Below are 25,189 nucleotides of genomic sequence, written 5' to 3' on the forward strand. Positions count from 1 at the left end.
GTATCAATGTTGCATTATTCTTGTGTCAATTCTATAAAGTACTAATTGATCTAACAAGCACTGTATTTCTGAATCCCCCATCAGCATTTTAAAAGGTAAGTGCCGTTTCATAAATGAATCAAAATCCTTGACTGGTTGTCCTCCAGTTCTGCACATTATAAAACGTCGCTTATAAAAGCAGTCTGCGTCAGAAGCCTTCTTGCATTACCTACCCCTTACGTGCGATGATGGACCAAGTTCATGACTTTCTTCAATTAGTACGGTGCTTACATCGATATATTTAAGTCTGTTTCTTGTGTTCAGTCATTGACCATGCTGAGTGGTCCCCTCTGCCTCGTGCCTCTTTCCATCTGTGCTCAGCACAGTAATTAAGATACAGTACTCAGAAGAAAACCTTGCCAACGGGCCTCCATAAGAGGCTCGATATCTCTAGCCTACGTTGGGATACATGGATCTCAGCTCTATAAAGTGGGGATGATAGCACTTCTATACCATGCCAGGGTGCTGGGACGCTAAATCATGATCATGAAGTGCCCATAGACAATGGAAAAAGGAGGCTGTATCAGCAACTTTGAAGGATATTACCCTTCTACTGAGTCCCATTTACTGAAAACACCACCTGAGCCAGGGCATACTCAATCTACTCTTCCTACACCACATCTGGTTTGTCGGTGTGGTCTTTACAACTACCCCTTCACTGGAAAAGGAACACACTGGCCTGTGCAAACACGCACAAAAACCACAGAGTTCAACGCCAGTTTGAACTTTGGCCATGCTTAATCCAGGCTACCTGGGTCAAAACCAACCGTGCAAAGATGCAATGAAGTCTCAGTGGTAGCCCACGTTTTATGCTTGGCCTGAGCACATGCACAAGTATGCTCACTATGTTGGATTCAAAATGAGGAAAAGGCGCGTCTTTTCCATTCAAACGCCTCTTGTGCTCTTTTCATCACGCTGAGCAGCTCGCTCGTCAACTTTGCTGTATTTAGTGCAAGTACAAATAATTTTTCTGTGCTCTTTCAGTGGTACGGTAACTAAGAGTTTCATTACAATAATGTATCAAATCTCCATCACAATTAGCTTTATTTGCTCTTGGTTCCTGTTCCCAAAAGGCACACTAGATACTAAAATAGATCAGATTGGTTTTAAAATAAAACATTAACTCTTATCGACTGAATAATTCTCTCATTGACAGGGAAACCAATGAAAACTGTGCTAAATAGTAATGGCTTCACAGCAAAATTTCTGTTAAGTGAATATTGCTACTGTTAATTGCTATTAATTCTACCTTAGTTATTTGTTGCAAGTCTGATCATAGTTGTTTTTACTACATAAATGCATCAAACTGACAGGGGTTTCCTATTAATGCCATCCCTGGTAGAGTTTGGGCATACACAGCAGAAGGCACGTTACCTTCTCCTTGTCCGAGCTCAGATAGTCATTGGATGTGGGAGGCTAAGGACGAGAACGAGGATCATGGTCTCACCGCTGTTCTGCCTCCTCCATCTCTTAAAGGATCCACTGGGACTGCTGTAATTCCCTGGCCTTTGCCAGCCAGGCTCATAAGGAAGGAGACTTATCCCATGCAAGTGCCAGAAGCAAACCAGTGGGTAGTAGAGAAGGAACAAATAAGTTGTGGCATCGTCCTTCTTTGCCTTGCATGGGACTAGGCACAATCTAGCCCTCATTCTAAACAGTGATTTAAAATCAATATAAATCGCAATGAACTTTGTCACCGCGGCTCCAGCAGAGTGGATTTTTCATTCCGTTTCCTTGCCATTTTTCTCCCCGTAAAAAAAGTTCTCTGGCGTGCAGCCTGCCTGGAGATGAAATAAAGCCATTCTGAGCTTCAGCGCTGTAGGTAAGCACCCTCTCGAGGAACGCAAAGCACAAAGCAGGCTTCCATCATGCACATATCTCTACATCTAAATACAACCATTTCTATTAAATATTTAGGGCTCAAATATTTATTTCCAGTCAATTAAATTGAGTATTACATATCCTCCTGGGAATCTGTACTCCTTCCCAATATGCAGCAGAGCAACAAGAGGGTAGTTTTCATATCTACTCCTGACTATTAACCGCTCATGCTGCAGAGCCACCTGAAGGTCTCGACTATCTCAGTGATGCAGTTAACCTGAGTGAATGCTACTGCTCCCCACAAAGACTTTACGGTCTAGAGAGACGTAACAGCAGGTGAAACAAGCACACTTCTGATCCAAAACATGCTCTTGTATCAACACACACGGATGCAACTCATGATTCTTTGCATCTACAAACCACAATGAATTCTCTGCCCTGGTTTAATACTAAAAAAAAAAAAAAAAAAAAGTTATTTTTTAAATAACCCCTGCAGATGACACGCCTGAAACAAAAGCATGGCTTCTACTAATTGCATTTACAACCAGCATTTGATGCACAAGCCATCTTCAGGCGATTTATTTTTGTCACCATGGGACCATGCATCTTAATGCACAGATCCACCCTATGGAAAACCTTTTTTATTATAAAATAAAATGTAAAAAAAAAAAAAATACTTGAACTTTAATCTTTAATATGAAGTCACATTTTACACCATTAAATTATCCAAGTAAAATGGACTTGAATGTGGGAAGACAATTTCCGCCATCATTTCATTAAAGTTGAAAGAACTTATTTATTTTAATAAGCTGAAATGTCCATATTCCAGGAAATTAACATCAAAAAGTGTTATATACGCCCAGTATCACTTAAAAGCCTGCAGAGCATTATGCTTTTTTTTTTTTTTTTTAAATAAAAAAAAAAGGAAAAAGGCAGAACTCAGCAAAACTACCTTCAAAGCAGTTATTTTTATTATAAGGTCCAATGGTGCTTTGATAAGAGATATCAGAAGTCTCTTTTCTGTGCCTTGCAACACACAGCCTATCCTAAACTCCTATCAGGTAGCAAGCAATTATACCGATTTCCCCAATGTAAGGTATTCAGGGGATGCCGTGTTGGTGGCCCTCCCCCACAAATGAGTTGTTTCGGCTCCACTATCAACAGGTCTGGGCAGAAAAAGAACTGGCCTGACGCCATCAAACTGCTGATGGCTCCTAGGGAAAGGTCGAGGCAGAGCTGGGCATATCCAAAACAGTCACACGCAGGAGCCTGAAATTATAAGCAATGCAGCAAAAGACACATAATGGATTACCAAATTCACAGTGATTTTTGTGCAGCTTAAGGAAAAAAGGTTTCATTGCATCTTCTCTCGCTACCTTGCGCTTCCCCTTTGTTTTCTTTTTTTAATCTGCCATTTGTCTTTGAATTTCTGCTTCCACTGAAAGCATTCGGGAGCAGAGGCCACTGAGCTGTGTGTTTGCATAATCCCTTGCACAACAGGGTCCTGACCTCTTTCAGGGGCACCTGGCTACTACTTCAGCAGCACAAATAATCGTGTGCGCCACAAAGCGTGGAACTGCTGACACGTTCCTGGATGTTAAAGGCCTCTCTATTTGCCGAGTGAAAGAGGTCCATCTTCTGCAGAAGTCAGTTTACTCTGGGAATTGGGAGCAGCGCGGGGGTACACGGTAGTGCTGCACCACGTAGGAGAGTGTTTCAAGTTCAGGCCCTCCCACAACAGGAAGAGAAAGTTGTGAAAAACTCTACAATTCTTAGTACCTTTCATTACGCCAAATAAGAAATCCCAAAAAAACATTTTTCTGCAAGCTTTCAGGCGCACACACCCTTCCTTAGGCTCAGGGTAAATTAAAGATGGTAAAAATCCCCATAGGTAGAAAATACATTTTTTGTAGCCAAAATATGAGTGAAATAGAGAGCTAGTATTTTCCAAGGGGTGTCTTGAGTCTAAAAAGGTTGAGAACCACTGTCGTACGTAGAAAAAATATATATATTTTCTTCCTATGGGGATTTCTACCATCTTTAATTTTTCCTGAGCCTGAGGAAGGGCGCGTGTGCCCAAAAGTTTGCAAAAAAAGATCATCTTTTTTTGCAATTTCTTAGCTGGTCTGATAAAAGGCATCATCTCCGAACCAAGAGTTCTGGAGTTTTGCATTTCTTTTCGTGTCAGACCAACACAGCTACCAAATACATCTCTGAACAAGTTGTGGAAGCCTGGAAGTATAAACTACCTGGGAAGTGAATGTCACCTTTAGTTAGCAGCAGATTGGCATCTGGGAAGTAAAAGCCCTTTAGGCACCCCCAGGGTGAGAAGGACCTAGGCTGCAACGGGAACCTGGCAGCTGAAAACACCAGACGTCTTTGGAAGACAGAAAACAAGCGAACAGAATGGGAAGTGATTTAAACTCTGCGTGACTTCACAGTCACTAGCGCCTTCAGGGGATGAGCTTGTTTTGTACTGAAAAAGGGCACACGAGGCAAACTGTGTAGTGCAGTGCCTTCCAACCTGTGGCCCGCAGAGCCCAAAGACTACGTCTGAGGGGTCTGGGAAAGATGACTATGATCAATCGAAAGTATGCGAATACCCACACTTATAATTCAAACGGGTCTGCAACTCCATTCAAAATTATTAGGGGTCTGCAAATGAGGAGGAGGTTGAAAACCACTGGTGCTGTGCCCACAAATGCCATTCTTTCCTCTAAGACAGTGGTTCTCAACCTTTATGGACTCAAGACTTGGAAAATACTAGCTCACAATTTTCACTCTTTTTGACTAACAAAAACAACAACAAAAAACCCCAAACGTACTAGAACAATTCTTGTGTTGCAGAAAACTTGGAGACTACAGCGGATCAGAACGTTTTAACGCTCTCAGTTCCTATCTGAAATCTCCCTGCCCTGTCTAGACGAGCATGGACATGTGCTATGTGGCATCGCAGACCTGGGTGCAGGGCAGCACACGTGGCAGCAGCACATGCCACCCAAAACCAGAGGCCAGAGCTACACTGCAGCTGCTGGCCAGGCTTCCTGCTGCAGGGCGCCATGCCTGCCACTCCAAGGACCCCAGGTAAGGCAGCACAGTCGCTGGCTTCAGCCTCCCCGCCCTGCTCGGGGTAATCTGCTGCCACACCAGAGTGCACATGGCATGGGCATTCCTCGAGGACAAGTAGCAGCACCACAAGATGTGCAGGTGCTGCTTCTCCCCAGGGAAACACGTTCCTCCTTGACTGGACACCGCCTCTGGGTTGGTCTTGCGAATCACGTTTGCACACTCAATTACGTAGAACTCCCTGGCCCCCTTGAAAGGATCGAAGAGGCACGAAACCCTGGTTGAGAAGCACTGGGCTAGGAGCTCACCACCCCTCAGAACCGAGCCTGAGGACTTGCCAGTGTGAAAGAGAAGCATCCGAGGTCTTGCTTGCAAAGGATCGTGCAGAGTACCCAAGTCAGTGGCATTTAAGGGCACTTGTCAACTCATAAAGTGCATGGGTTAAAAAGGAGGCAAGAAACTTCTTTGGCATTTCAAGCAGCAGAGGTTGTGGCAACATCTCCGCCCTTCTATTCTCAGCATTTTCTTCTCCTGTGTTGACCTCTAAGGAAATTTATAGGCTAGGGCAGATGACACTGTCTTGCAAAACAAGCCAGAAAAACAGAAGTGCCCAATGTGGATTTGCTCTTTCCAGTTCTTTTCGGTGCCCTAAGATTTGTATGCATGCCCGCGGCTTGTGCATCAGCAAGACTGCAGTAATAATTACAGCAAAAGTACAAGATGTACCAAGGCAAAAAAAAACAATGCCAGCAGAACTTAACCATGCAAATGAAGCCTTTATTATGCAAGAGGAGACCAGAAGGCTGCTCCAGGGCACAGGTTCCAGTGCTAGCCTGGATTCAGTTCTCAGCTCTGCAACAGGCATCCTAGGTGGCCTTAGGCAAGTCACTTACAGCTACATCCTACTCTATTAGTTGCCTAAATGGACATAAGCACCTAAAAGCACTCCTATCCCACCCTGCTGGAGTCCTTCCAAAAAGTCATTAGCACAGCAGGTAGGAGGACTGCTGTGTGTGGCCTGGTCTTCATGCTGAGGACAGGGGGAGCATGCTACAGGAGTAAATTCATTAACATTTTTTGTGGGGAACTGAGCAGGGTAGAACAGGATTGCACTTAGCACCTAATAGGTGGAACAAGATCTGGTCCCAATGTGTTTCCTGATCTTGAAAAGCAGTCTCCCCAAAATTTAAGACTGGGATAATGCTACTGCACTAGCTCAGTGGTGCTGTAGGATAACTATGTGCATACAGGACTATAGGACCATCAGATACTATGGTAATGTGAGGCAGATAAATACCCCAGATGAAGAGGGATCTTCACTTCTGAGTTTTTAATGCAGAGCAAGAAGGATGGTAACTAAGACACAGAATGGGCCTGGGACTCTGGAAGAAATTAGCAGTGCTGCCTAGAAAACTGACATTCAGGATTTACTTTGAAATGGAGAAAGACAAAAAACCGGTGTCCAGTGAAGTCAGTGGGAAGACTCGCACAGCGGGAAGACTGCTTGCTGTTATAAAGTCAGTCCACAGAAGAATGCGGAAGTGGCTGAGGAGAGCCCGAGATGTCTCGAGCTGACAGCTCAGCCGTGGAGAATAACAAGGACCCCTCCGTCCCGGTTGTTGTTACCCCCAAAGCCAATAGGTCCCATCACGTCTCACAACCTCAGCTGGAATCAGGGGTCTTCACCCTCTGGCACAGCAAGTGAAGACCTGGGAGCCATCATCAGGAATAAGACCACTAAATCTCACTCGTGATCAATAAGCAAATTAATCCATGCGTGGTAAAAGCTGGGAGATGGGGGAGTCAGTGCTGGATGACTGACTGCTGCTAGGAATCACGTGTACAGGGAACAGGCACTTCATCTGCATTAAACCCAATGCCTCACCAGTGCTTGACTTTACCCGTGTGCCGCAGACTTCCACGTCTCTCGAACAAAATGCCTTTTGCAATGCCAGGGCCCACAGTCTCCAGCAGACTAGGAAGTCACAGAGACAATATTTAAAAGTTCAGGGCAGTATCTAAACATTTAACAAGAAACACAAAAACCAGTATTCAAATACTGTTTAGAGACGTAATTCATATGCACAGCTCTACAGTCCATTGTGGGATTTCATATGTATTGAACTGGAAAGTGTCAAGTGTTGGCTATCTGATCCTGTGGGCACACACCGGCTTCAATAAAAACTGAGCAATTCAGAGCCAGTGTCTGGTGCACCGTGCTCCAAGGGACCTCTGTCCCCGAATCAAGAACTCACCCTGGTCCGATCTGCTTAGTCCCTCCCCGCAAGGAAAGACTGGGAGCCTCATGGGAACACCCTGAAGCATGCCTTAAGGACCAAGAAAACCCAGATTTGCCAGGTGGTAGCACAAACTGCACTGCACACCTAGGATCACCACAGAGAAGGTCTCTTGCCTCCAGTCCCAAATATAACACCTAAAATACCCTATCAGCTCTTGAGCCTTGGCACATTGCAGCTGCCATGAAATCCCACAAACAGGTGGCCTGCAAGGTAACCAGGATCTCGGCAGTTATTACCATCATCTGGTAAGGCTCCGAGACTGGACACGTTGCACTGAGATTCGAAAAGCTTGGGTTCAGCTTCCTGCTCAGCTGCAGTCTCTCCATGATGCACTAGAGAAGCCACTTCAATTGCCCTGTTCTTGTAGTCCCCATCTATAAAATGGGCTAATATGCCCTTGCCTAAGAGAAGGCATGAGGATTAGAGCTCACTGGTGGCGAGGTGCTTGGATGCCACGGTGACACCGGACATGTAAGCACCTAGACAGATAGAGCTGACATTTATTAATTCCACCTTTCTGTAGAGGATAGACATGTGATGTTCAGCGCAAAGGATCTGCAACAATCCTACCCACCTCTTACGAACTGCATCAAAGATTACAGTATTGGCAGTTGACAAGAAGATGGACGGTAACATCTTGTCAGGAGCCACTCACGGCAGTATTTTGCTTGCTTTTCCCATTGTCAAAGGATGCACTTGAACAGCAATATTCCCTCTGCAGGCACAGGCTGCCTTTTCAAGAATCACAAAGGCAGTAACCACAAGACTTTTGATGTCATATTGTGCCTCCTATCTTTAGGGCAATTCCTGGGGTAGAGAGACTAAGGAGAAGATTATCAGATAACAGCCTCTTATAAATCAACAAGATGTCGTGCGGTGGCCAAACAAGGCCTCAAAAATACAAGCAATACTTCTGCCACCCCTTTGCCTAGTGAAGTACTAGCCCTGCTCAATCCATTTATGCAGCACAAAGATCCCACTTTCTACTCCAAAATGAAAATTCCCATTCTCCCCTTGATTATTTCATGCTTCGACTATTGCAACAGCAACAATGCCCAACTACTACTTTTATCCACGCTCTACAGCCTATTCCAAGCCTTGCTGGTTGCTTTGTTTTCCACCATGGTATCGATGCCACTTGGATACCATTCAGTTATTTATTCTGCAATATATATTCAGCTATATATTAAACTGAAATTGGAAGTTGGGTGTATTGTTGCAATCTTTTAGGAACCGCAGGGCAACAACGCTCTCCCACCTTCTCTGTATTCTGCAGCATATTTGTTAAGCTTGTGTTACAGTTGGTATCTGATCTTTCCATCGTGCACTTGCACATTCAAGATCCGTAGGCTCTGCGTATTTATTTCCTTTCTAGAAAAGATCCAGGAATATTTCAAATTCGATATCTTATACAAAATAACTAGAAATGGAGGAATTTTTTTTTTTTTTTTTTTTTAAAGGAGAATTTAACTCTGTTGTGTTTCGGCATATTTTCAATTGGTCAAGTAGAAAATATTAGCAGTCATCACGACAGTTTTCAGGAAATGACCCAGGATGGTCTCAATGAAAAAGCAACAGCCATTGCACAGCCTAAGGTTTAAAGCGGGGAGGGCTTACTTTTGCCACCTGCACTGCATGTTCTGTAGAGCCCCAGGTGTTCAGTGCTAAATTGGGGAGTTTTGGAGGAATCCTGGGACTGCAGCATCCAAGCCTTTGAGAACTCGATCCAATTCTCCAGCCTATTTAGGTTTATTGTATGGCGGTAGACGGAAACCTCATGGAAGTACTAAAGCTCTCACTAAGAGGTCACCCTCCCGTTCTTTCCATCAGTACAGCACCGTTGCCAAAAGCCTGCTCATTTTTTTGCCTATATAAAGCTTGAAGAGTTAGACTTTGTAGCTCCAGGTTGTCCAGCTATTAGCATCCTACAATCAGAGGCCAAAAGTGTTCAAAGTTAAAGGCTACACATGCATTTTTAACTCCTGGAAAAAAAAAAATTAAAAAAAAAAAAAATCAATCAACTTGCAACTTCAATGAGAGGCTCAGCACAAACCCAGAGCAACAAACCCACTTCACATCACAACAACGTTATTACAGCAATGAGAATAAAACATGGATATTTTGCACCATAAAGGCAGTAAAAGAAAGGAGAAGCTGGTATTATTGGTTTCCAATTAAAAAAAAAAAAATAATAATTCAGGTCTGTGACTATTTAAAAATAAGTATCCTAAGAGACTTTTTTAGAAGAGGACATGCTAATTTGTGCAATGGCTGAATAAGTAATTAAGGCATGAATGCTCCTCCAAGTGGATGCCTTGGCTGCACAGAAGTAGGAAAGAAAAACTCCTCCATGCCAAGGGACTAAGGCACCTTTTGACACAAGAAGTTCCTTAGAGACATTTCAGTGTTAAATATGCAATGCCTAGGTCTGAAGATCACCTCCTCTTTATAAACACTTGCCTTCTGGGTAAGCGAGATCAGATTAATATTCTACAGATAACAATGTGCCACTTTTACCAGAGTATTTTTCCTGCTTTTGAAGATATGAACTTGATTCTTTCCCTCCTTTTTCTACTAAAAGTGAACCACATGTTTTCCCCCTTTGTTACAGCAGAATAGCAGAACAAGCGAGCACAGACAAAGCACTTCTCCATGACACTTCCCCATCAGCGGTGTACTCCTGTTCCCATGGCACATTGCGAGGGGGACAAAAACAGAGCCAGTGTTTGTACCCAGCCTGGTTTGCAAGTGGGGCTCCTGTATGTCATAAGCCAAATGCAAATCAGAGTTGACACTTCAAAGGAAGAAGTGGAATGGCCTCCTATTTTATTTCTATGGACCAGCCTTGTGAAACAGGTGATTAGGAGACATCTGGAAGAACTGCTAAGTAATGAGACTCAATATGCAAGTAAACACATGGCTGCTAGGTTCAACAGAGTACTGATCAGCAAAGGCAGGAGAATCCAGTCTCTATTAACCGATCAGTTCAGAGATTAAACAGGAGTATTTTTGTGGTCCTCCAACTTCTATGCCCTTTAAACGTTAGCTGAAAAGAAGAAAGAACAGGGGAAGTGAGCCAAGCAAAGTCTGTCACTTTGGAAAGGCTGGACATGACACTGTTTGCTGTGTTAAGAGGCATTTCGGGACATTTTTGGAGGATGTGTCCAGAAATATAATAATCAGTTCAGGCTTTCGACTTTATCATTTTGGTCCGCACCAAGAGTTATCTTCCCAAGAGAGGAATACTGACCGAGGCAAACAGGTCATTAGCTACCTCTCAGTTCAGCTGGCATTAACACTCCCTTCCACAAAAGCCGCCACATGCCCGCTGTTTCCGGCACAGTTCACATTAACAGCTCATCTAACAAGAACACTGTGCACCGAGGCAAAGGCCTGCAAATTCACACGTTTACAAAAGGACAAAACCAAGTCGTTTCATCATATTTAAAACCATTTGCTACCCTTATGGGAAATAACCTTTAGTGAACTTTTCTTCTTTAATGCCAGCAATAGCTTTTAAAGAAAAAAAGAAAAGCTCAAGTCTTACAGTTCACTACTGTCATGTTTTACGTGTAGCATCTTCTCAATCTGGAGGAGCATCTCCCATCTCTTCAACACCAGTGAGGCCACATCTGGAGTCCCATATCCAGCTTTGGGTCCCCCATTACAGAAAGGATGTGGACAAAATGGAAAGTCCAGTGGAGGGTAACAAAAATGGTTGGGTGCAGGGGGACATGACTTGTGAGGAGAGGCTGAGCGAAGTGGGATTATTTAGTCTGCAGAAGAGCAGGAGAGTGGGATTATTTAGTCTATCAAAAGACCGAGGGGACTGAATAGCCGCCTTCATTCTCCCTGCAGGAGGGTTGCAGAGAGGACAGAGCTGGACTGGTCTCGGTGGGGGCAGATGACAGGACAGGGAGCAATGGGCTCCAGTTGCAGCAAGGGACGTTGAGGTTGGATACGAGGAAACACTCTCACGAGGAGGGTAGTAAGGCACTCAAAGAGGTTACCCAGAGAGGTGGTGGAGTCTGTATCCTTGGAGGTTTTCAAGACCTAGGTAGACAAAGCCTTGTCTGGGATGATGCATTGGGGCTTGGTCAGCCGTGAGCAGGAGGTTGGACTGGAGACCTCCTGAGGTCCCTTCCTACCCTCATTATCTACGACTATGATCTCTGAGGACTGCTGTAATGGTCATTTGACAACAACGCGTTCATGCACAGCGCCAACTAACATGACAGCCCAAAGCTCCTTTTCTTAATGGATTCCCCTCTCCCCCACAAGGTCATTTCTAAACTAGTGAAGGTATTTCTCTCTTCTGTTACCTTCCATCAGTGTTAGTGGCAGTTGTGTATAGATCCAGGGGAGAAAAACCACTGAAGTTTAGAGTTAGGAGAACACCACTCAGCAAGAGCCACCACCAAAAAGTAGAATTGAAAGTACCTTGAATAGTTGCACACAGAAACAGGGGCAGCGAATCACAAACATCCAACTTCTCCAAGATGTCAGCGGTATTAAAGGAACAGAGTGAGATGTGCTGAATGCACTGCAAGGTTAAGTAGTTTTAGGAGCTCTGCCGGCACCTAGGCTATGAGATTTCACTGGTTCTCTTTACAAAGCTATGTTTAAAAACAAAAAAAAAACAAAACAAGACCCCCCAAAAACTCCAATCAAACAAGCAAATACTATAAGCCTGGGCTAATCTCTGTTTGCATAACTTCCCACAAAGTCCAAACAGCTTTGACTGTCTCGATGCAAGTAAGCCTTGAATAAGACAATCACACTTCATCCCACGGAAAAGGGACAAGTTGGTAAAAACGACATCAATAAAGGAAGAATGTAACCAACTCCAACTAAATTAACAGCAAGGTTTAAAATGAATCCTTTGTATTCTCAAGGCGTGAACCTTCACTACTACCGGAACTACAACCCTCAAAAGAGGGCAAGCACCTGACTGCTACCGAAATAAAACCGTTCTGCAATCGATGGGCGTTAGCACCTAAATAAACCCCAGGGTCTGGGCCTGACTCCTTCAGCTGGATGCTGCAGCAGTTAAGGTCGTACGTGGACCCATCACTACCGGGCGACTGCTCTCACCCAGCCATTGTGGACTGCACAGGCCATACTAGGGAGACGGGGTGAAAGCCAGATACACGACACAGCTTTGGGTGTTTTCGCGGATTCCAACAGGTTTCCCATTGTGATTAACAGAGCAAGGCTTTCTTCTTGCTGCAGCTACTTTCTGTACATAAAGAGATGATCTTACTATGCTACTAGGTAAACCATCCTTAACACCCGTCTTCCCAATTAGTTGCAACCATTTCTCTGGTCAGTGCTTATTAATATGCCTATCTTTTTATTTTTTTTTCCAAATAAAAGTGTGGCGCACCACTAACTGCCATGCAAAATTATTGTCAATTAAGAGAAGGCTGGCAGCAAAGTTCCAGAACTGGATCCAAAAAACCTTATCTACCTTCACATTGCATTTCTTAGGCTACAGAGTAATAAAACTGTCTGGTCAGGTCAATGGCAAAGTGCTCCAAGTCCTCCCTGATATAACGTTGAAAAAAAAAGTCACTGAAGTTTTAAAATGGGGGAAATGTTTACTCTTCTGAACATTATTCTTTGTGAAATATTACCGATTGCCCAAGGGAGAGTTGTTCAAAAAGCCCTAGACCTCCCAGATGTTTCCATGGTACATACTTGTGGGATTTCTTTTTAAATTAAAGAAAGAAAAAGACAGAAAAAGATTTATGCACTTGTAAAGAATGTTCCACATTACCGACAAGCCATTTGAAGTGCTATTTGTCACCATTATGGATATTGGAAGCATGCTGCATTTAGCCTACTAAATATGGGAATTATACGGAAGCATTAAAGATATTTTAGATCTTGCAATTCGTTGACCTTGGGCAGACTGCTCGTCTCTGGCTGTCCAAGTACTATACTCAGTGAACCCTCTCCTGGAGCTTGGCAGGGCTGCTTCTGTGCGTGAGGGATCAAGTGCTGGATCAGGCCCTTAAACAGTCAGGCTCTTTTGTGCCTGTTAACTATTTGCTCACCGAAATGGAGTACACCGTGAATATTGAGATAGGTTCTTAACCCAAAAGCTACTTTTTCTTCCCACCGCAGAGTAATATCTGCACTGTCTCTCTGTCTGCAAGCTCTCTTTTCCAATCAGATGTACAATAATGCTTAGGCTGTATTGCCAATGCACCCAAAAAGTACTTCCCACTGAAATGTGCCTATGTACTTGCTCTGAGACATCAGGCAGAGGTTCCACAGAGATCCTGCTCCACGTACTTTTTCAGCTTTTGTTTTAAAATGAGCTCCTTCCTACTTTTTTCCTCCCTTTCCCAGCGTCCTTCCACTCTGAAGTTAGTTTGAACAGGCTGCTGCTGTACATTTTACCAAGTTTCCTTTGATAAGCCACATGCTTTTGCTCTGTAGTTATGAAAGAAGCAGTTTAAAACAGACCTCGATTTCTCACTTCATTTAATTATCTTTTCTTTATTTTCTCCTCCCGTTGCGAGTCCTATTAATTGCAGATTGGCTAAATCTGGCTGACTAAGTGCAAATACTGCAGTCAGACGAGGGCTGTGTTGGTAGACAATAGACTTTGTTATTTTACACAGCTTAAAAATTCTGACGCTTGCGTTTGGAGGTTAATAAAACTTCCTTGGGTTAAACCGCTGGCCGCACGCGACTGGAACATGCGGACAGGGCACAGAGGATTCGCTGGTGTCCACAAAATGCAGAACTAAGATACAGAGTCCCCACTGCCATGTTAGCACAGCACTCTACATAGTAACGGGCATTTACTCCCATGTCATAAGTTGGAAACTGAGGCAGAGGAGACGTCAAGCCACTTGCCCAAGGACAAGCAGACAGGCTCTCAATGAAGCCTAAAAACATGCTTCCTTTGGCAGGGCTGTGGAGCAGGTACTCTCACTACCCAGGGAAGGCTTGGACGGAAGGACCCCAGGGTTTAAGAGTCTCCGCTCATCTGCTCTGCCCTCGTTCCCCTGGGTAGCTGAGCCGCGACAGCCCAGCTGTGCCCAGAGCCCTTCACTCCTGCTGTAGATTTATCCCTGCATGCTTAAGCCAGAAAACTGAAGCACTCCATATGCCCCCGGGGACATAAGAAGCCAAATCCTCAGCTGCTGTAAATCAGCAACGCTCCATCGAAAATCAATGCACTGAGCTACTGTTGCAACGCCTGCTGCTATCCCTGTTGCTGCACCGTTTCTGTTTCAGGTGAGGTCAACAGTTGTCGCATTGTGACTTGCACGCCACTGGTGCCTGGTGGAAGCCGGCAGGCCACCAGGCGCCGGCTCCAGCTGTTCAGTGACGCTAGACACAGTTTAAAAAGATACACCCCCATATATGCGCCTTCCCCATTACCAAATGCTGCGGGTTGCACTGGGGGTGTCCAAATAGGAAGGGAGGAGGTCCAGAAAGCCAGACTACGGAAGGGAGGCAGCCCATCAGATCAACCTGATGAAAACAATGACAGGTTGTCACTTACTGAAGCATAAACCTTCCGGCACTCGCCAGCTTCCTTGATGTAACCTTCCCATCCCATCCAGAGCCTCTCCCCAGGACAGACATCATTCACACACAAATTGCTCTGCCACAGCCCGGCCAAGGGCGTAGCCAGGAAACGTTCCAGGGAGAGGAGAGGAGAGGAGAGGAGAGGACTTCCAATCTCTGCCCGATTATGCTCAGTCTGGGACAAACATATGTCCAGCATCTGTCCCCTGCTGGCTGACATTTGCAGACTCCCTCAACCTCCTGTGGAAACTAGACAGTCTCGCAGCATCTGGCCCCTAAATCAACAAGGATAAATATGGAGATGAGGTCGTCAGATAAGAGCAGCTGAGCTGGCTGCAAAACCCCACATGCAACTGCAAGGGAGAGCGGCAGGGAGTGGAGGAGAGGGGAGAAGTTCCTCTAAAAGAAAGGAGAGAGACTCCTGGAGCATTCAAGTGCTGAGAATATAGTGACATCCTCCCTCTCTCCTACGTTTTATGTAACCCTCCACTAGTTCTCTGGTCCGAGGGCTGGTACAGCTGGGATCCCTTCTGGCACACCCGTCTAGTGCTTTCTTCTGTGAGAGATACGGATCCCTCTCTCTTTCCTACCCTAAAATCTACTTGCTTCACCTTCCATTTTCCTCTCCACCTTCTCTCATAAATAATACCCTTACTTGCCGTGCACATGCATTATTCTCTCTTCTACCTGTTCTCCCATTGATGCATGGACCTGTCACTGAGCAGCTTGGCTGGATGCAATTCCTCCTGCCTTGAGGTGTCGGGGTGTGGGTCACCTTGTTCCAGCACGACACTCCCCTGTGAGGTGCTGGACGCCACCGAGCGGCAGCAACCGGGCCAACCTTTGCAATGGCTCACAGCCTCGGTTTCTGTGTTTCTAGCATTTGCAGGAGTTACTGTGGAGACCTGCACTTTTGTCTCTGGATCGGAGCTGCCAAATCCAAAAGGTGTTTCTGCTAGAATGGAATCTGAAATTATACTGTTTAAACACAACTTTCAGGGTGCCATGAGCACAACGTGATAATAAATCCTCCTTCAGCTCCTTGACAAGTACTGGTAAATATATCATTTCTGCCTCCTTCATCTCCCAATTTACTTCTTTTATCAGAAGTAGTGACAAAAAAGGTTCTAATTAGATAACACTAATCAGGTAGAACTGCCTTTGATTGACGACTGAGAAGTCACTATCTGTTCTCTGCAAAACAAAACAGATTGGCTATTTTCCTTGTAGAAGCGGGAGATTTATCAATAGACAAAAGGATGCAAAAAGCCAATAGATAAAGTGTAATTACAGATCAGGGCTATACATTTTACTCTGACAAATCTAAAAGGATTAGTGGGTGGTAAAAAGCTTTTTGGGGCAAACTAGTGATATTACTCACCAAGGAAAAACAGAATTGTCACTAAAATAAATTAAGAAAATTATCACATGCAGATAAATTTAATAAACTTCAGGACAGATTAGAAAATATCCAATAACTCAAGCAAAGAGTTTTGACATATATGACAACAGACTAATTCCAAGAGTGTTTTATTTATCTCCTTGTAGCAGTCTCCTTTAATAGGCTGCAATGAATATTCCCAATGTTTTTTAGTAATGCAAACAAAATAAACATGCCAAGTACCACTTAATTTGCAGTTTTTATGTAGGATAGCAGATATTAGTAGACCATCCATTTTAACATACAGAATAATCCTGAATTTGTTGCCTTTTACCCTCAGTGTTTACTGTGCCTTAAAGTTGAGCAAAGTTACTTTAAACTACAGTAGAGAAATAAAAACTTCTCCAAATAAGAGAGAGGCCTGGAAGCTTCTTGACTTGCAGCTACCAGAGAACTGAAGGTTTCTAGGGGATTCTTAGTTACTTTGATTAATCAGATCACAAAACCAGTCCAAGCAATGAGGTTCCCCTTAGAGACTAGTCCTCCCAGGCCAAAAGGACAAACAACAAAACATCCATCAGTCCCTCCCTGATCTGCATCATATGCCACCTGTTGTGACACCGCATCAGTAGATCTCATCATCACCATTATGCAAAATGATAACAATAAATACAGGCAAAACAGTAACGGGGGAGGATGTTGAGACTTGTATTCTGGCACCTGTGTCTTGGAAAACCACTCCAGCAGCAAATGACAGGCTGGGAAATTATTAGGTAGGAGGGAAGACAAGGGAAAGCAATAAAGGGTGGAAAGTTTATGCAGATACTAAGGAAACAGCTGGCTTGGGAACACGGTGTTTGAGAGAGAAGGGATTTTCTGACCAGGATTGGGGAGCATGGAGAAGAAAAGAAACAATGCAAGTGCAATATGAAAGAAGGCAGAAGCGGTGACAAGCCCACAAAGGCGGCATGACGCTCATCAATCTCATCCTGTAGAGAGCAAGTAGAAAATGCCCTGGCTTTTAAAGCAACACCTGAGCACCTGCTGTGAAAACAGTGCTGTTTCATGCAAAAAGCAAGCACCAGGACAGGGCACCCAAGCTGCTGCATTTGCATGGAAGAGTCAGTGGAAGAGAACACAGTTGCAAAACTTCCTGAAAACCCAGGCTCCATGTCAGGATCCTGACCGGTAAGTAGCAGCAGAATTCAACAATTGTCCCTTTAAACATGTTACCTCTCACATTTCATCCCCGTCTAGCAGGACTCGACTTACCTGAGTACGCCCAGTAAGGGTCCCCGGATGCTTTACGCCGCCGTATTTGCACGGAGCTCCCGTGCCTGCTTTCATGCAGTGAGCCGACATAACCTTCAGTCAGAGCTGAGAGGAGAAGAGAACAGCAGCAATTAGGAAAATGGCATTCGCTCCCTAGATATTAAAATCTACGAGACAGTTATTTGCCAAGCAGCGACAGAACAGCATGGTGCTGTTCAAGGAACAGGCACAGAGAAATGCTTTGTACCCTGGAGAGTGCACAACATATGAAGAAGAGGCACTAGCAGGACCACAGCCTCATCTGGAAGACATGCCCCTAGCACCCAGCACCTCAGTGGAACAGTTCAGGATCAGGCCATCAGCACAGACTCCAACCCAGGGCATTTAACAAGACCCTTTCTATCTAGCTACACCCAGAGTCAAAGTGCACTTTTTGTTTGTTTGTTTGTTTTTATTTTTGACTAAATCACCCACAGAACAACAGAAGACAACGCTACCGAAAAGAAAAAAAAAAGTCACTGGGGTGCTCATGACCCATGCATACCAAAAATGCAGCACGTGCTCAAGCAATGGTCAACACTGGGCAGTGCCACTATTGTGGAAGCAGATTTAGATTCAATCACAGGTGGCCTGGGGTGGCACAGTCGTCGCCTTCCTCCAGGCAGGTTTTCATAGTTTCATAGTTTCATAGTTTCAGGGTCGGAAGGGACCTAATAGATCTTCTAGCCCGACCCCCCGCCAGGGCGGGAGAACAACCCAAAAACACAAACAAAACCACTCACCCTAAAAACAAAAACGGGACTCAAATGAGTCCAGCCAGGTAAGTATCCAGCCTCTTCTTAAAGATCCCCAGGGTAGGGGCCAGCACCACCTCCCTTGGAAGTTGGTTCCAGCTCCTAGCCGCCCTGACTGTGAAGTAGTTTTTTCGGATGTCCAATCTGTACCTCCTCTCCATCAACTTGTGCCCATTACTCCTTGTTATGCCAGCGGGGGCTAGGGGAAACAGCGTCTCCCCCAAACCCTTCTGGTTCCCCCTAGTGAGTTTATAGACGGTCACCAGGTCCCCCCTCAGCCTTCTCTTGTGGAGGCTGAATAGGTTCAGGTCCCGCAGTCTCTCACTGTAGGGTCTGCCCTGTTGTCCCCGGATCATGCGGGTGGCCCTCCTCTGGACCCTCTCCATGTTGTCCACATCCCTCCTGAAATGGGGCGCACAGAACTGGACACAATACTCCAGCTGCGGCCTGACCAGCGTCGCATAAAGGGGGAGGATCACCTCCCTGGCTCTACTCGAGATGCACCTGTGGATGCACGACAAGGTCCGGTTAGCCCTGCCAACCATGACCTCGCATTGTCGGCCCATGTTCATCTTGGAGTCAATAATGACACCAAGATCCCTTTCCGCCTCCGTGCTCTCAAGTAGGGAGTTCCCCATCTTATAAGTGTGCTGCTGGTTCCTTCTACCCAAGTGCAGCACCCTGCACTTGTCCGTATTGAAACGCATCCTGTTCCTGTCTGCCCACCCCTGTAACCTATCCAGATCCTTCTGCAATCTCTCTCTCCCTGCTAGCGTGCTCACCTCCCCCCAAATTTTGGTGTCATCAGAGAATTTAAACAGGTTGCTCTCCACCCCAACATCAAGATCGCTGATGAAGACATTGAACAGCGCAGGGCCCAGGACCGAGCCCTGAGGGACTCCACTACCCACCTCCCCCCAAGTCGAATATGATCCATCCACCACCACCCTCTGAGTGCGACCCTTCAGCCAATCTGCAATCCATCTGACCGTGTAGGCATCTATGCCACAGTCGCCTAGTTTACTAATTAGGATGGGGTGAGAGACGGTGTCAAAGGCCTTGCTGAAGTCCAGAAAGACTACATCCACCGCGACACCTGCATCCATGGCCTTTGTGACCTGATCATAAAAGGCAATCAGGTTGGTCTGACATGATCTCCCCCTAATAAATCCATGCTGATTGCCCCTGAGCATCATCTCGGATGCCGGCCCATCACAAATGTGGTTCTGGCAGTTCATTCATTAAGTACGCGATGAAGGCTCAAGAACTGCAGGAAGTCTTGTTATAGCATATCCAGAGCCCCAACCCAGCATTTCGGCACTCGGTGCAAGTCATGGGCGGAAAGCCCTGCTATGCACCACTACGTGGTGTTTGACTTGGCATCCCACTGGCGCTGTCCTTGCTCTGGTACTGACATATCAATGCCATTCATTCCAGCAAGGAGGACATCTACACTGCCTTCAAAACTAGGGGCAAAGCATGAGCACAGTGTCAGGCAACCACCCCAGGCGCCTCATCACACCCACAGGATGAGGAAAAAAGGGAGAGAGGAGGAAAGGAATCTTAGTCCAACACCATAAATGAAAGAAAGCAAATAACCGAAACCATCAACCAAAACAGAGAAAGAGGAAAGACTCCCTATGATGCATCCTGGAGTCCTTTCATGACTTATTATTACCTTCAACATTGGCTTTTTTTCCTTTTAGAGAAAAGCACAGCTTTCATGAGAGCAACTTTTACATGCAAATTTTGTTTATTGCTTCCGTACACTTGACTGAACCAAATCCGAAGCGTATGAATTCACAAATGTCAGAAAAACTAGTCTGAAATGGAACGCAACTACCCTTCACAATACACCACAGCTGAAAACCTTTGTATTATAATAGATGCACACAAACAAAAAATAAAACCTGCTTTTAAAACCAAAGGGAGCTGTATATGCACCATCTGAAGAACAGGCAACTGCAGTCTGACTCAACAGCAATTTGAGCCCAATTGTTCTCAATTGAATCAATAAGTTAACTGAAAAAAAAAATACAAAACTTTTTAGTAAAGTGTCTGAAGTTACTTTCTGCAGCCATACCAGAACTGGAGTATTCCCATCTCAAGCCACATGCGGCTAGGCAGGATGTCTGTTTGTAGCAGTACTGGCAATGCTGGAGATGGCACCCTTCCCACTAAAACAGTCCTTAAATAATTAACAGTCTGGCATTAGGGCACCAGGGAGACCGCTGCATTTCAGTGTGGAAGGTGAACCAAGGTGCCCCGTATACAGAAGTACACACACATGCTTTCTGTGGGAAGGCCCTTTGGTTTCTATGGCAGGACGATGGAAAGCTGGAAGCAAGAACGGCTGAGAAAATTCCTCAAACAATAAAGAAGGGGGAAAGGTTGGGGGTTTTTTTTTGTTCCACGTGAACAACATGAACAAATTATGTAATTTAGTAAGGACCTCTGGTTTTGAATATTTTCCCAGACATTTCAGGCAGCTGCCGATTTCCTGGTTCACTGCAGGCTCTAGTCTTAGAGGCGACAAGAAGTAGTCAGGGGCCGTACTGAAGGGTTTGGGGTAAAAAGAGCCATATTTCCTCATGCCAGTCTGCTGCCTTAGGCTCCATGGCTTCTCTCTGGGTGCAAAGAGGAGAAAGTTCACACTGGCAGGGGGAACAGAAGCCAGACAAGGGTAGGAAAACTGCAGAAAGATGGTGAAAAGCCATTTGATAGACTGGAGGAAGAGCAGAGAACCTGGGGTACTGAAATGCTGCAGGAGGAAGAGGAGCTAGTTTCTTACTTGAGATCTCATAAGCTGGGACACATGCACCATCAATGTACGTAACTGCCCCTTGGGGTGGAAAACCAAGGGGGAGATAGGCAACGGCTCATTGATCGCGCTCTAGGTAGGCGAGGGAAGGCCAAATGGCTCCAGACATTCAAGGACATCTGGATTCCTGCAGCCGAACAAGAGATTTTTTTTTATATAGCCCCTTTGCTGGCAGATGAAATCCAGCAAATCACTGCACAGTCACTGGGCCTTCCTTACCAGCAACATGGGAACAAGGCTAGGTCTGAAGAATTTATAGGTTTCAAGAGGAGACTGCTTAGAGCAAGCACACTTAACTTGGGCAAAGAATAGCAATGTGGCAAATGTGGTATGGCTATGAATCATGCTATTGATTTTTCAGTATCTTTTGTGCAGATAATTAAGTTATGTAAATCCAGGCCTTTATGAATCCTAGCTTTAATGTGGAATGGAGCATTTGCTTAAGTCAGCAGCTTATTTATGCAATTAATGCATATTTCCTTATGAAAATATGCTGCTTTAGTCTTCTGTGTAGACACCAATATCATTATAAGTTTATCTGAATTTTTAATTGGTGAGAAGCCATGTTATACAAGGACAATTCCACTGAAATAATTTGATGATGTAAACCAAGAAAGAAACTCGGGCACTTGCCAAGAGAACCATGCAGGTACTGTAATGTTAACTATATTCGGTACGATAGAAAAAGGTAAGCATAACAGAGCAAGACATTCAAGCCAAAAACCAACGTCATCAAATGGCACCTGAAGATAGTGCAGCTGCCATACATACAATATACCGATACTTGAAAAATGTCAGACGATTGACAAAGGTAAGTGCAAGTTTGCAGGCTGTACCAATGGAGGTCAAGGAGGCTGGATCTTGAACCCGAGACCCTGGGCATTTAGGATGTTTGTGGCAAAGCTGTGTATTGAACCAAACCGCCTACATAATGGTCATGTCTACACATGATGCTTTTCTATACAGTAGACTAATCTACCAAGCAGTAAAGGGTCACCTACACTACCCATATGTAGGCACTAAATTTACTGCCCAGTAAAGCCAAATAGCATTAATTGCATGTGTAGACACACATGCCCAATGTTTCACAAACTATATCCTCTCATCAGCCACTGTTCTCCAGTATCTCATGGGGTTCATAACGCTTCCTTCCTTCAGAAAGAGGATACAAGTAGATATGGGCAGTTTATTTACTTGAATTTTTTTTTTTTTTTTTTTTTTTAATTTGAATCGCATTTCAAGCCAAACAGAAAATGTGCTTAGTACTTTCTAACAAACAAAAAACAGAACCGTTCTAGCCCCCAAAACAAGTGTTTCATTTCAGTTCACATAAAACTAACAATAACAATTCCAGGGGCAAATTTTAAAATATAAATTAAAAGGAAATTTCAAAACAAAAAAGTTGTTTCTAAAAAAAGGTGCATGCTTTTCTCTCAAACAAGTATTTTTGCCACAAAACACTGATGAATCTGTATCTTTTGTTAATAAATAAAAAAGTTTGGATCAAGAAGTTCTGCCCAGCTCTGAAAGGATATTTGTTAATGCAGTTACACTGGTGCTATAGCTCCACTGCAGGCAATAAGGAGAAAAGCTTTCATGTCCATTTTCTTCTAATTTTAATCTGCACAAGCTCTCTGCTCCTGTACAAGACACTAAATGAATCGATCCATGTCACACATCTCCAGCCAGCAAAGGCAAGGGGATGTTGGGCTGTTTGTTTAATATTCTGATCAGCTCTCCATTTGCTCTGTCTTGATATATTTAGTTTTCTATAAACATTATTTGATAAGTACCCACAAAGGCACAAGAAGACTCCCCCCGCCCCCCATATACCTTAGTGATACATGTGGCTCATGTGAAAACACAGAATTTTATCCCCAATCTACCATAAATATGAAGCCATTATAATAATTGGAGGGATTAGACTCTAAGCATAGTATCTGATATCATTTAAACAATCATCTGTGTAAAGGGGAGGGAGTGGGGAACCCTTTAAGGCTGCTATTTCCTAACTAATGATTTCATCATTCATTCATAACATTAGATTAACTCAAACTAGATTGTGCGCAAAACTGATCCTTTTAGGCCTTGTCTGTATTACAAGAGTTGCATGGGTATAAGTAAATCCTTTTCAAATTGTTCTGATTAAACCAGTACAAATCCCCAACGTACAGAGGACACATTCCAGTTCATCTTCATTTGGTAATTTACCCATGCAAGCTAAACTGATTTGGGCAAGGGGTTAAATCAGTTCTAGTGCAAATCCCTCATGTAGACACACTTCTTAAAACTAAATCGATTTACTTACACCAGTCCTACTTCTGTAAAGCGTGCAAGCCCTTAGGGACTATTTGTGAGATCCAGGCTATCAGAGCTTGGCGCTCTTATCACGTGAAAAACCTTGTTAGTGTTTAGCTGTAAAGGGACTTGATTATCGAGACGTTTGGTAATTAGCTTTGTGTGCAATGCCGGCTGTGGAAGCAGGGTTGGATTTCCCCCCCCTCTTTTGAGCTGAAATGGTATTTTATTCAAAATCATAAAGCTTTTCAGGCAGTGAGGTAGTACCCATTTCAGAAGGGAAAACAGCATACGTACGCACACACCTGGGGCTTTTGTTTAGTCTTTTCAGAGCAGTTTAAGAGGGCAGTACATGATCAGCCACCCAGCAACATAAAGCTTCAAGAAAGCCTCTTTTTAAAAAACTCTGCATCTTTGACGAGGTGCATTTTCAATATTTTTAATTGGATTGTACTGAAGGGAGGTAAAATCTTGAAGCCACAAAACGATTCCCTTTGCCACATGTTCAGCTGGCACCGCGTTTGAATTCCAGAGCAACTTCTTATGATCAATGTACACGATGGGCCAGAAAAGGGAGGGGGGGAAGAGAACAACTGATAGACAACAGATTTATAATACTTAGCATTATATTTGTGCAATTAAAATAAAAAATGGTTAAATCCATCTCCCTAGTATCTCTCACAGGCAACTTCCTAAACAGAACTAGGACGTTTGCCTCAAATATTTTATCAGCCTCTGACAGCAAATAAATCTCCAAACATACCAGGCACAGCCAGGCCATTTTAATACTCGATTGCTTTTAAACAGACTCCTCAACCACAGAGCCCCACATTTTGTCCAGATTATTTTACATCGTGCCAAAAAGAGGATGAAAGTTAAAACAACATATGGTGGTCAGACAGCACCAACAAATTATATTCTGAATGAGCCTTCTTCCTTTGACTACTACAGTGATTTTTCTCTGATTACCAGATAAAAGACTGAATCTGTTCTCCCAAGGATGCGCCGGCCATTTTTGGGGCTAGTTCTCACTATTGAGAAAGGGGGGGTTCAGCTCATGGGTTTCTCGTGATTCCATGGGAAAGTAGACCCCCCCCCGCAATCATCCAGATGTGCATCTGCCAAGCAATGCACACAGCTTTTCCCCACCACCGCCGAGTTGCCCAGCAGATCCTTTCACTCGCACGGTGAACCATCTCCACGCCTGCTCCTGGAAGTGGCATGGGATTTCGCGCCATTCGTTCTCTGCTGCTGTGGACCTGATGTATGAGGTGGCAGCAGTGCAGAGGCTGGGAACAAGAACATGAATGCAGAGCACAGCAGGCCTTACAGGAACTAACCAGCAGACTGCGATTTGAAGATGAAAAATAGCTCAGGGAATGCAGTGTCACACTGTGGGGAAGTAAATTAACCAGTGGAATTAAAGCTCTGGGTACCGAGCGAGAGGAATGCAGCAGCTTCTAGGTGCATTAACCCTCCACGACTGGGAGCAGTTCAAAACCACGATAAAAGCTCTGGTGCATTCTCCATTATCCTGACACAGCAGCCCCACAAGCATCAGTGCTGCCGTGAACAAGCCATGAAAAACCACTTCCCACGACACAAGCTTTCATGCATATTGTGACTGGATACAGAGTAAAGATGGCTGGGGAAGTCCCTGTGCAGGGCCAGGCGTGTGCAAAAGGCACTTGGCACCCTCATCAGCGTGCGGGAGTTTGGAGGAAGGGCTGCAAGGCACTGCCAGGGAAGACTTAAGTGTGCTCCCAAGGGAGGGCAGATCCAAATCCCCATCATCTGAGCCAGACCCTTCTCCCAGCCGGTCTGGGCTGCAGCAAGGCAGGCAAGT

At 44.6% G+C, this 25,189-nt stretch overlaps 1 protein-coding gene across 1 annotated transcript in view; it reads right to left on the reverse strand.

Annotated features, from left to right (window-relative positions):
• PTPRG (protein tyrosine phosphatase, receptor type G) overlaps positions 1-18,103 on the reverse strand; it is a 349,654-nt gene extending 331,551 nt beyond the window's left edge. The window contains exons 1-2 of the mRNA XM_025199043.1: positions 18,073-18,103; positions 17,431-17,535 (exon numbers count right to left, since the gene is read on the reverse strand). Coding sequence (XP_025054828.1) covers positions 17,431-17,535; positions 18,073-18,103 — 136 coding nt within the window. The remainder of the gene's footprint in view (positions 1-17,430; positions 17,536-18,072) is intronic.
• Between the last annotated feature and the right edge of the window lie 7,086 nt (positions 18,104-25,189).

This window comes from Alligator sinensis, unplaced genomic scaffold (genome assembly GCF_000455745.1).
Source record: "Alligator sinensis unplaced genomic scaffold, ASM45574v1 scaffold469_1, whole genome shotgun sequence".
Classification (NCBI taxonomy): domain Eukaryota; kingdom Metazoa; phylum Chordata; order Crocodylia; family Alligatoridae; genus Alligator; species Alligator sinensis.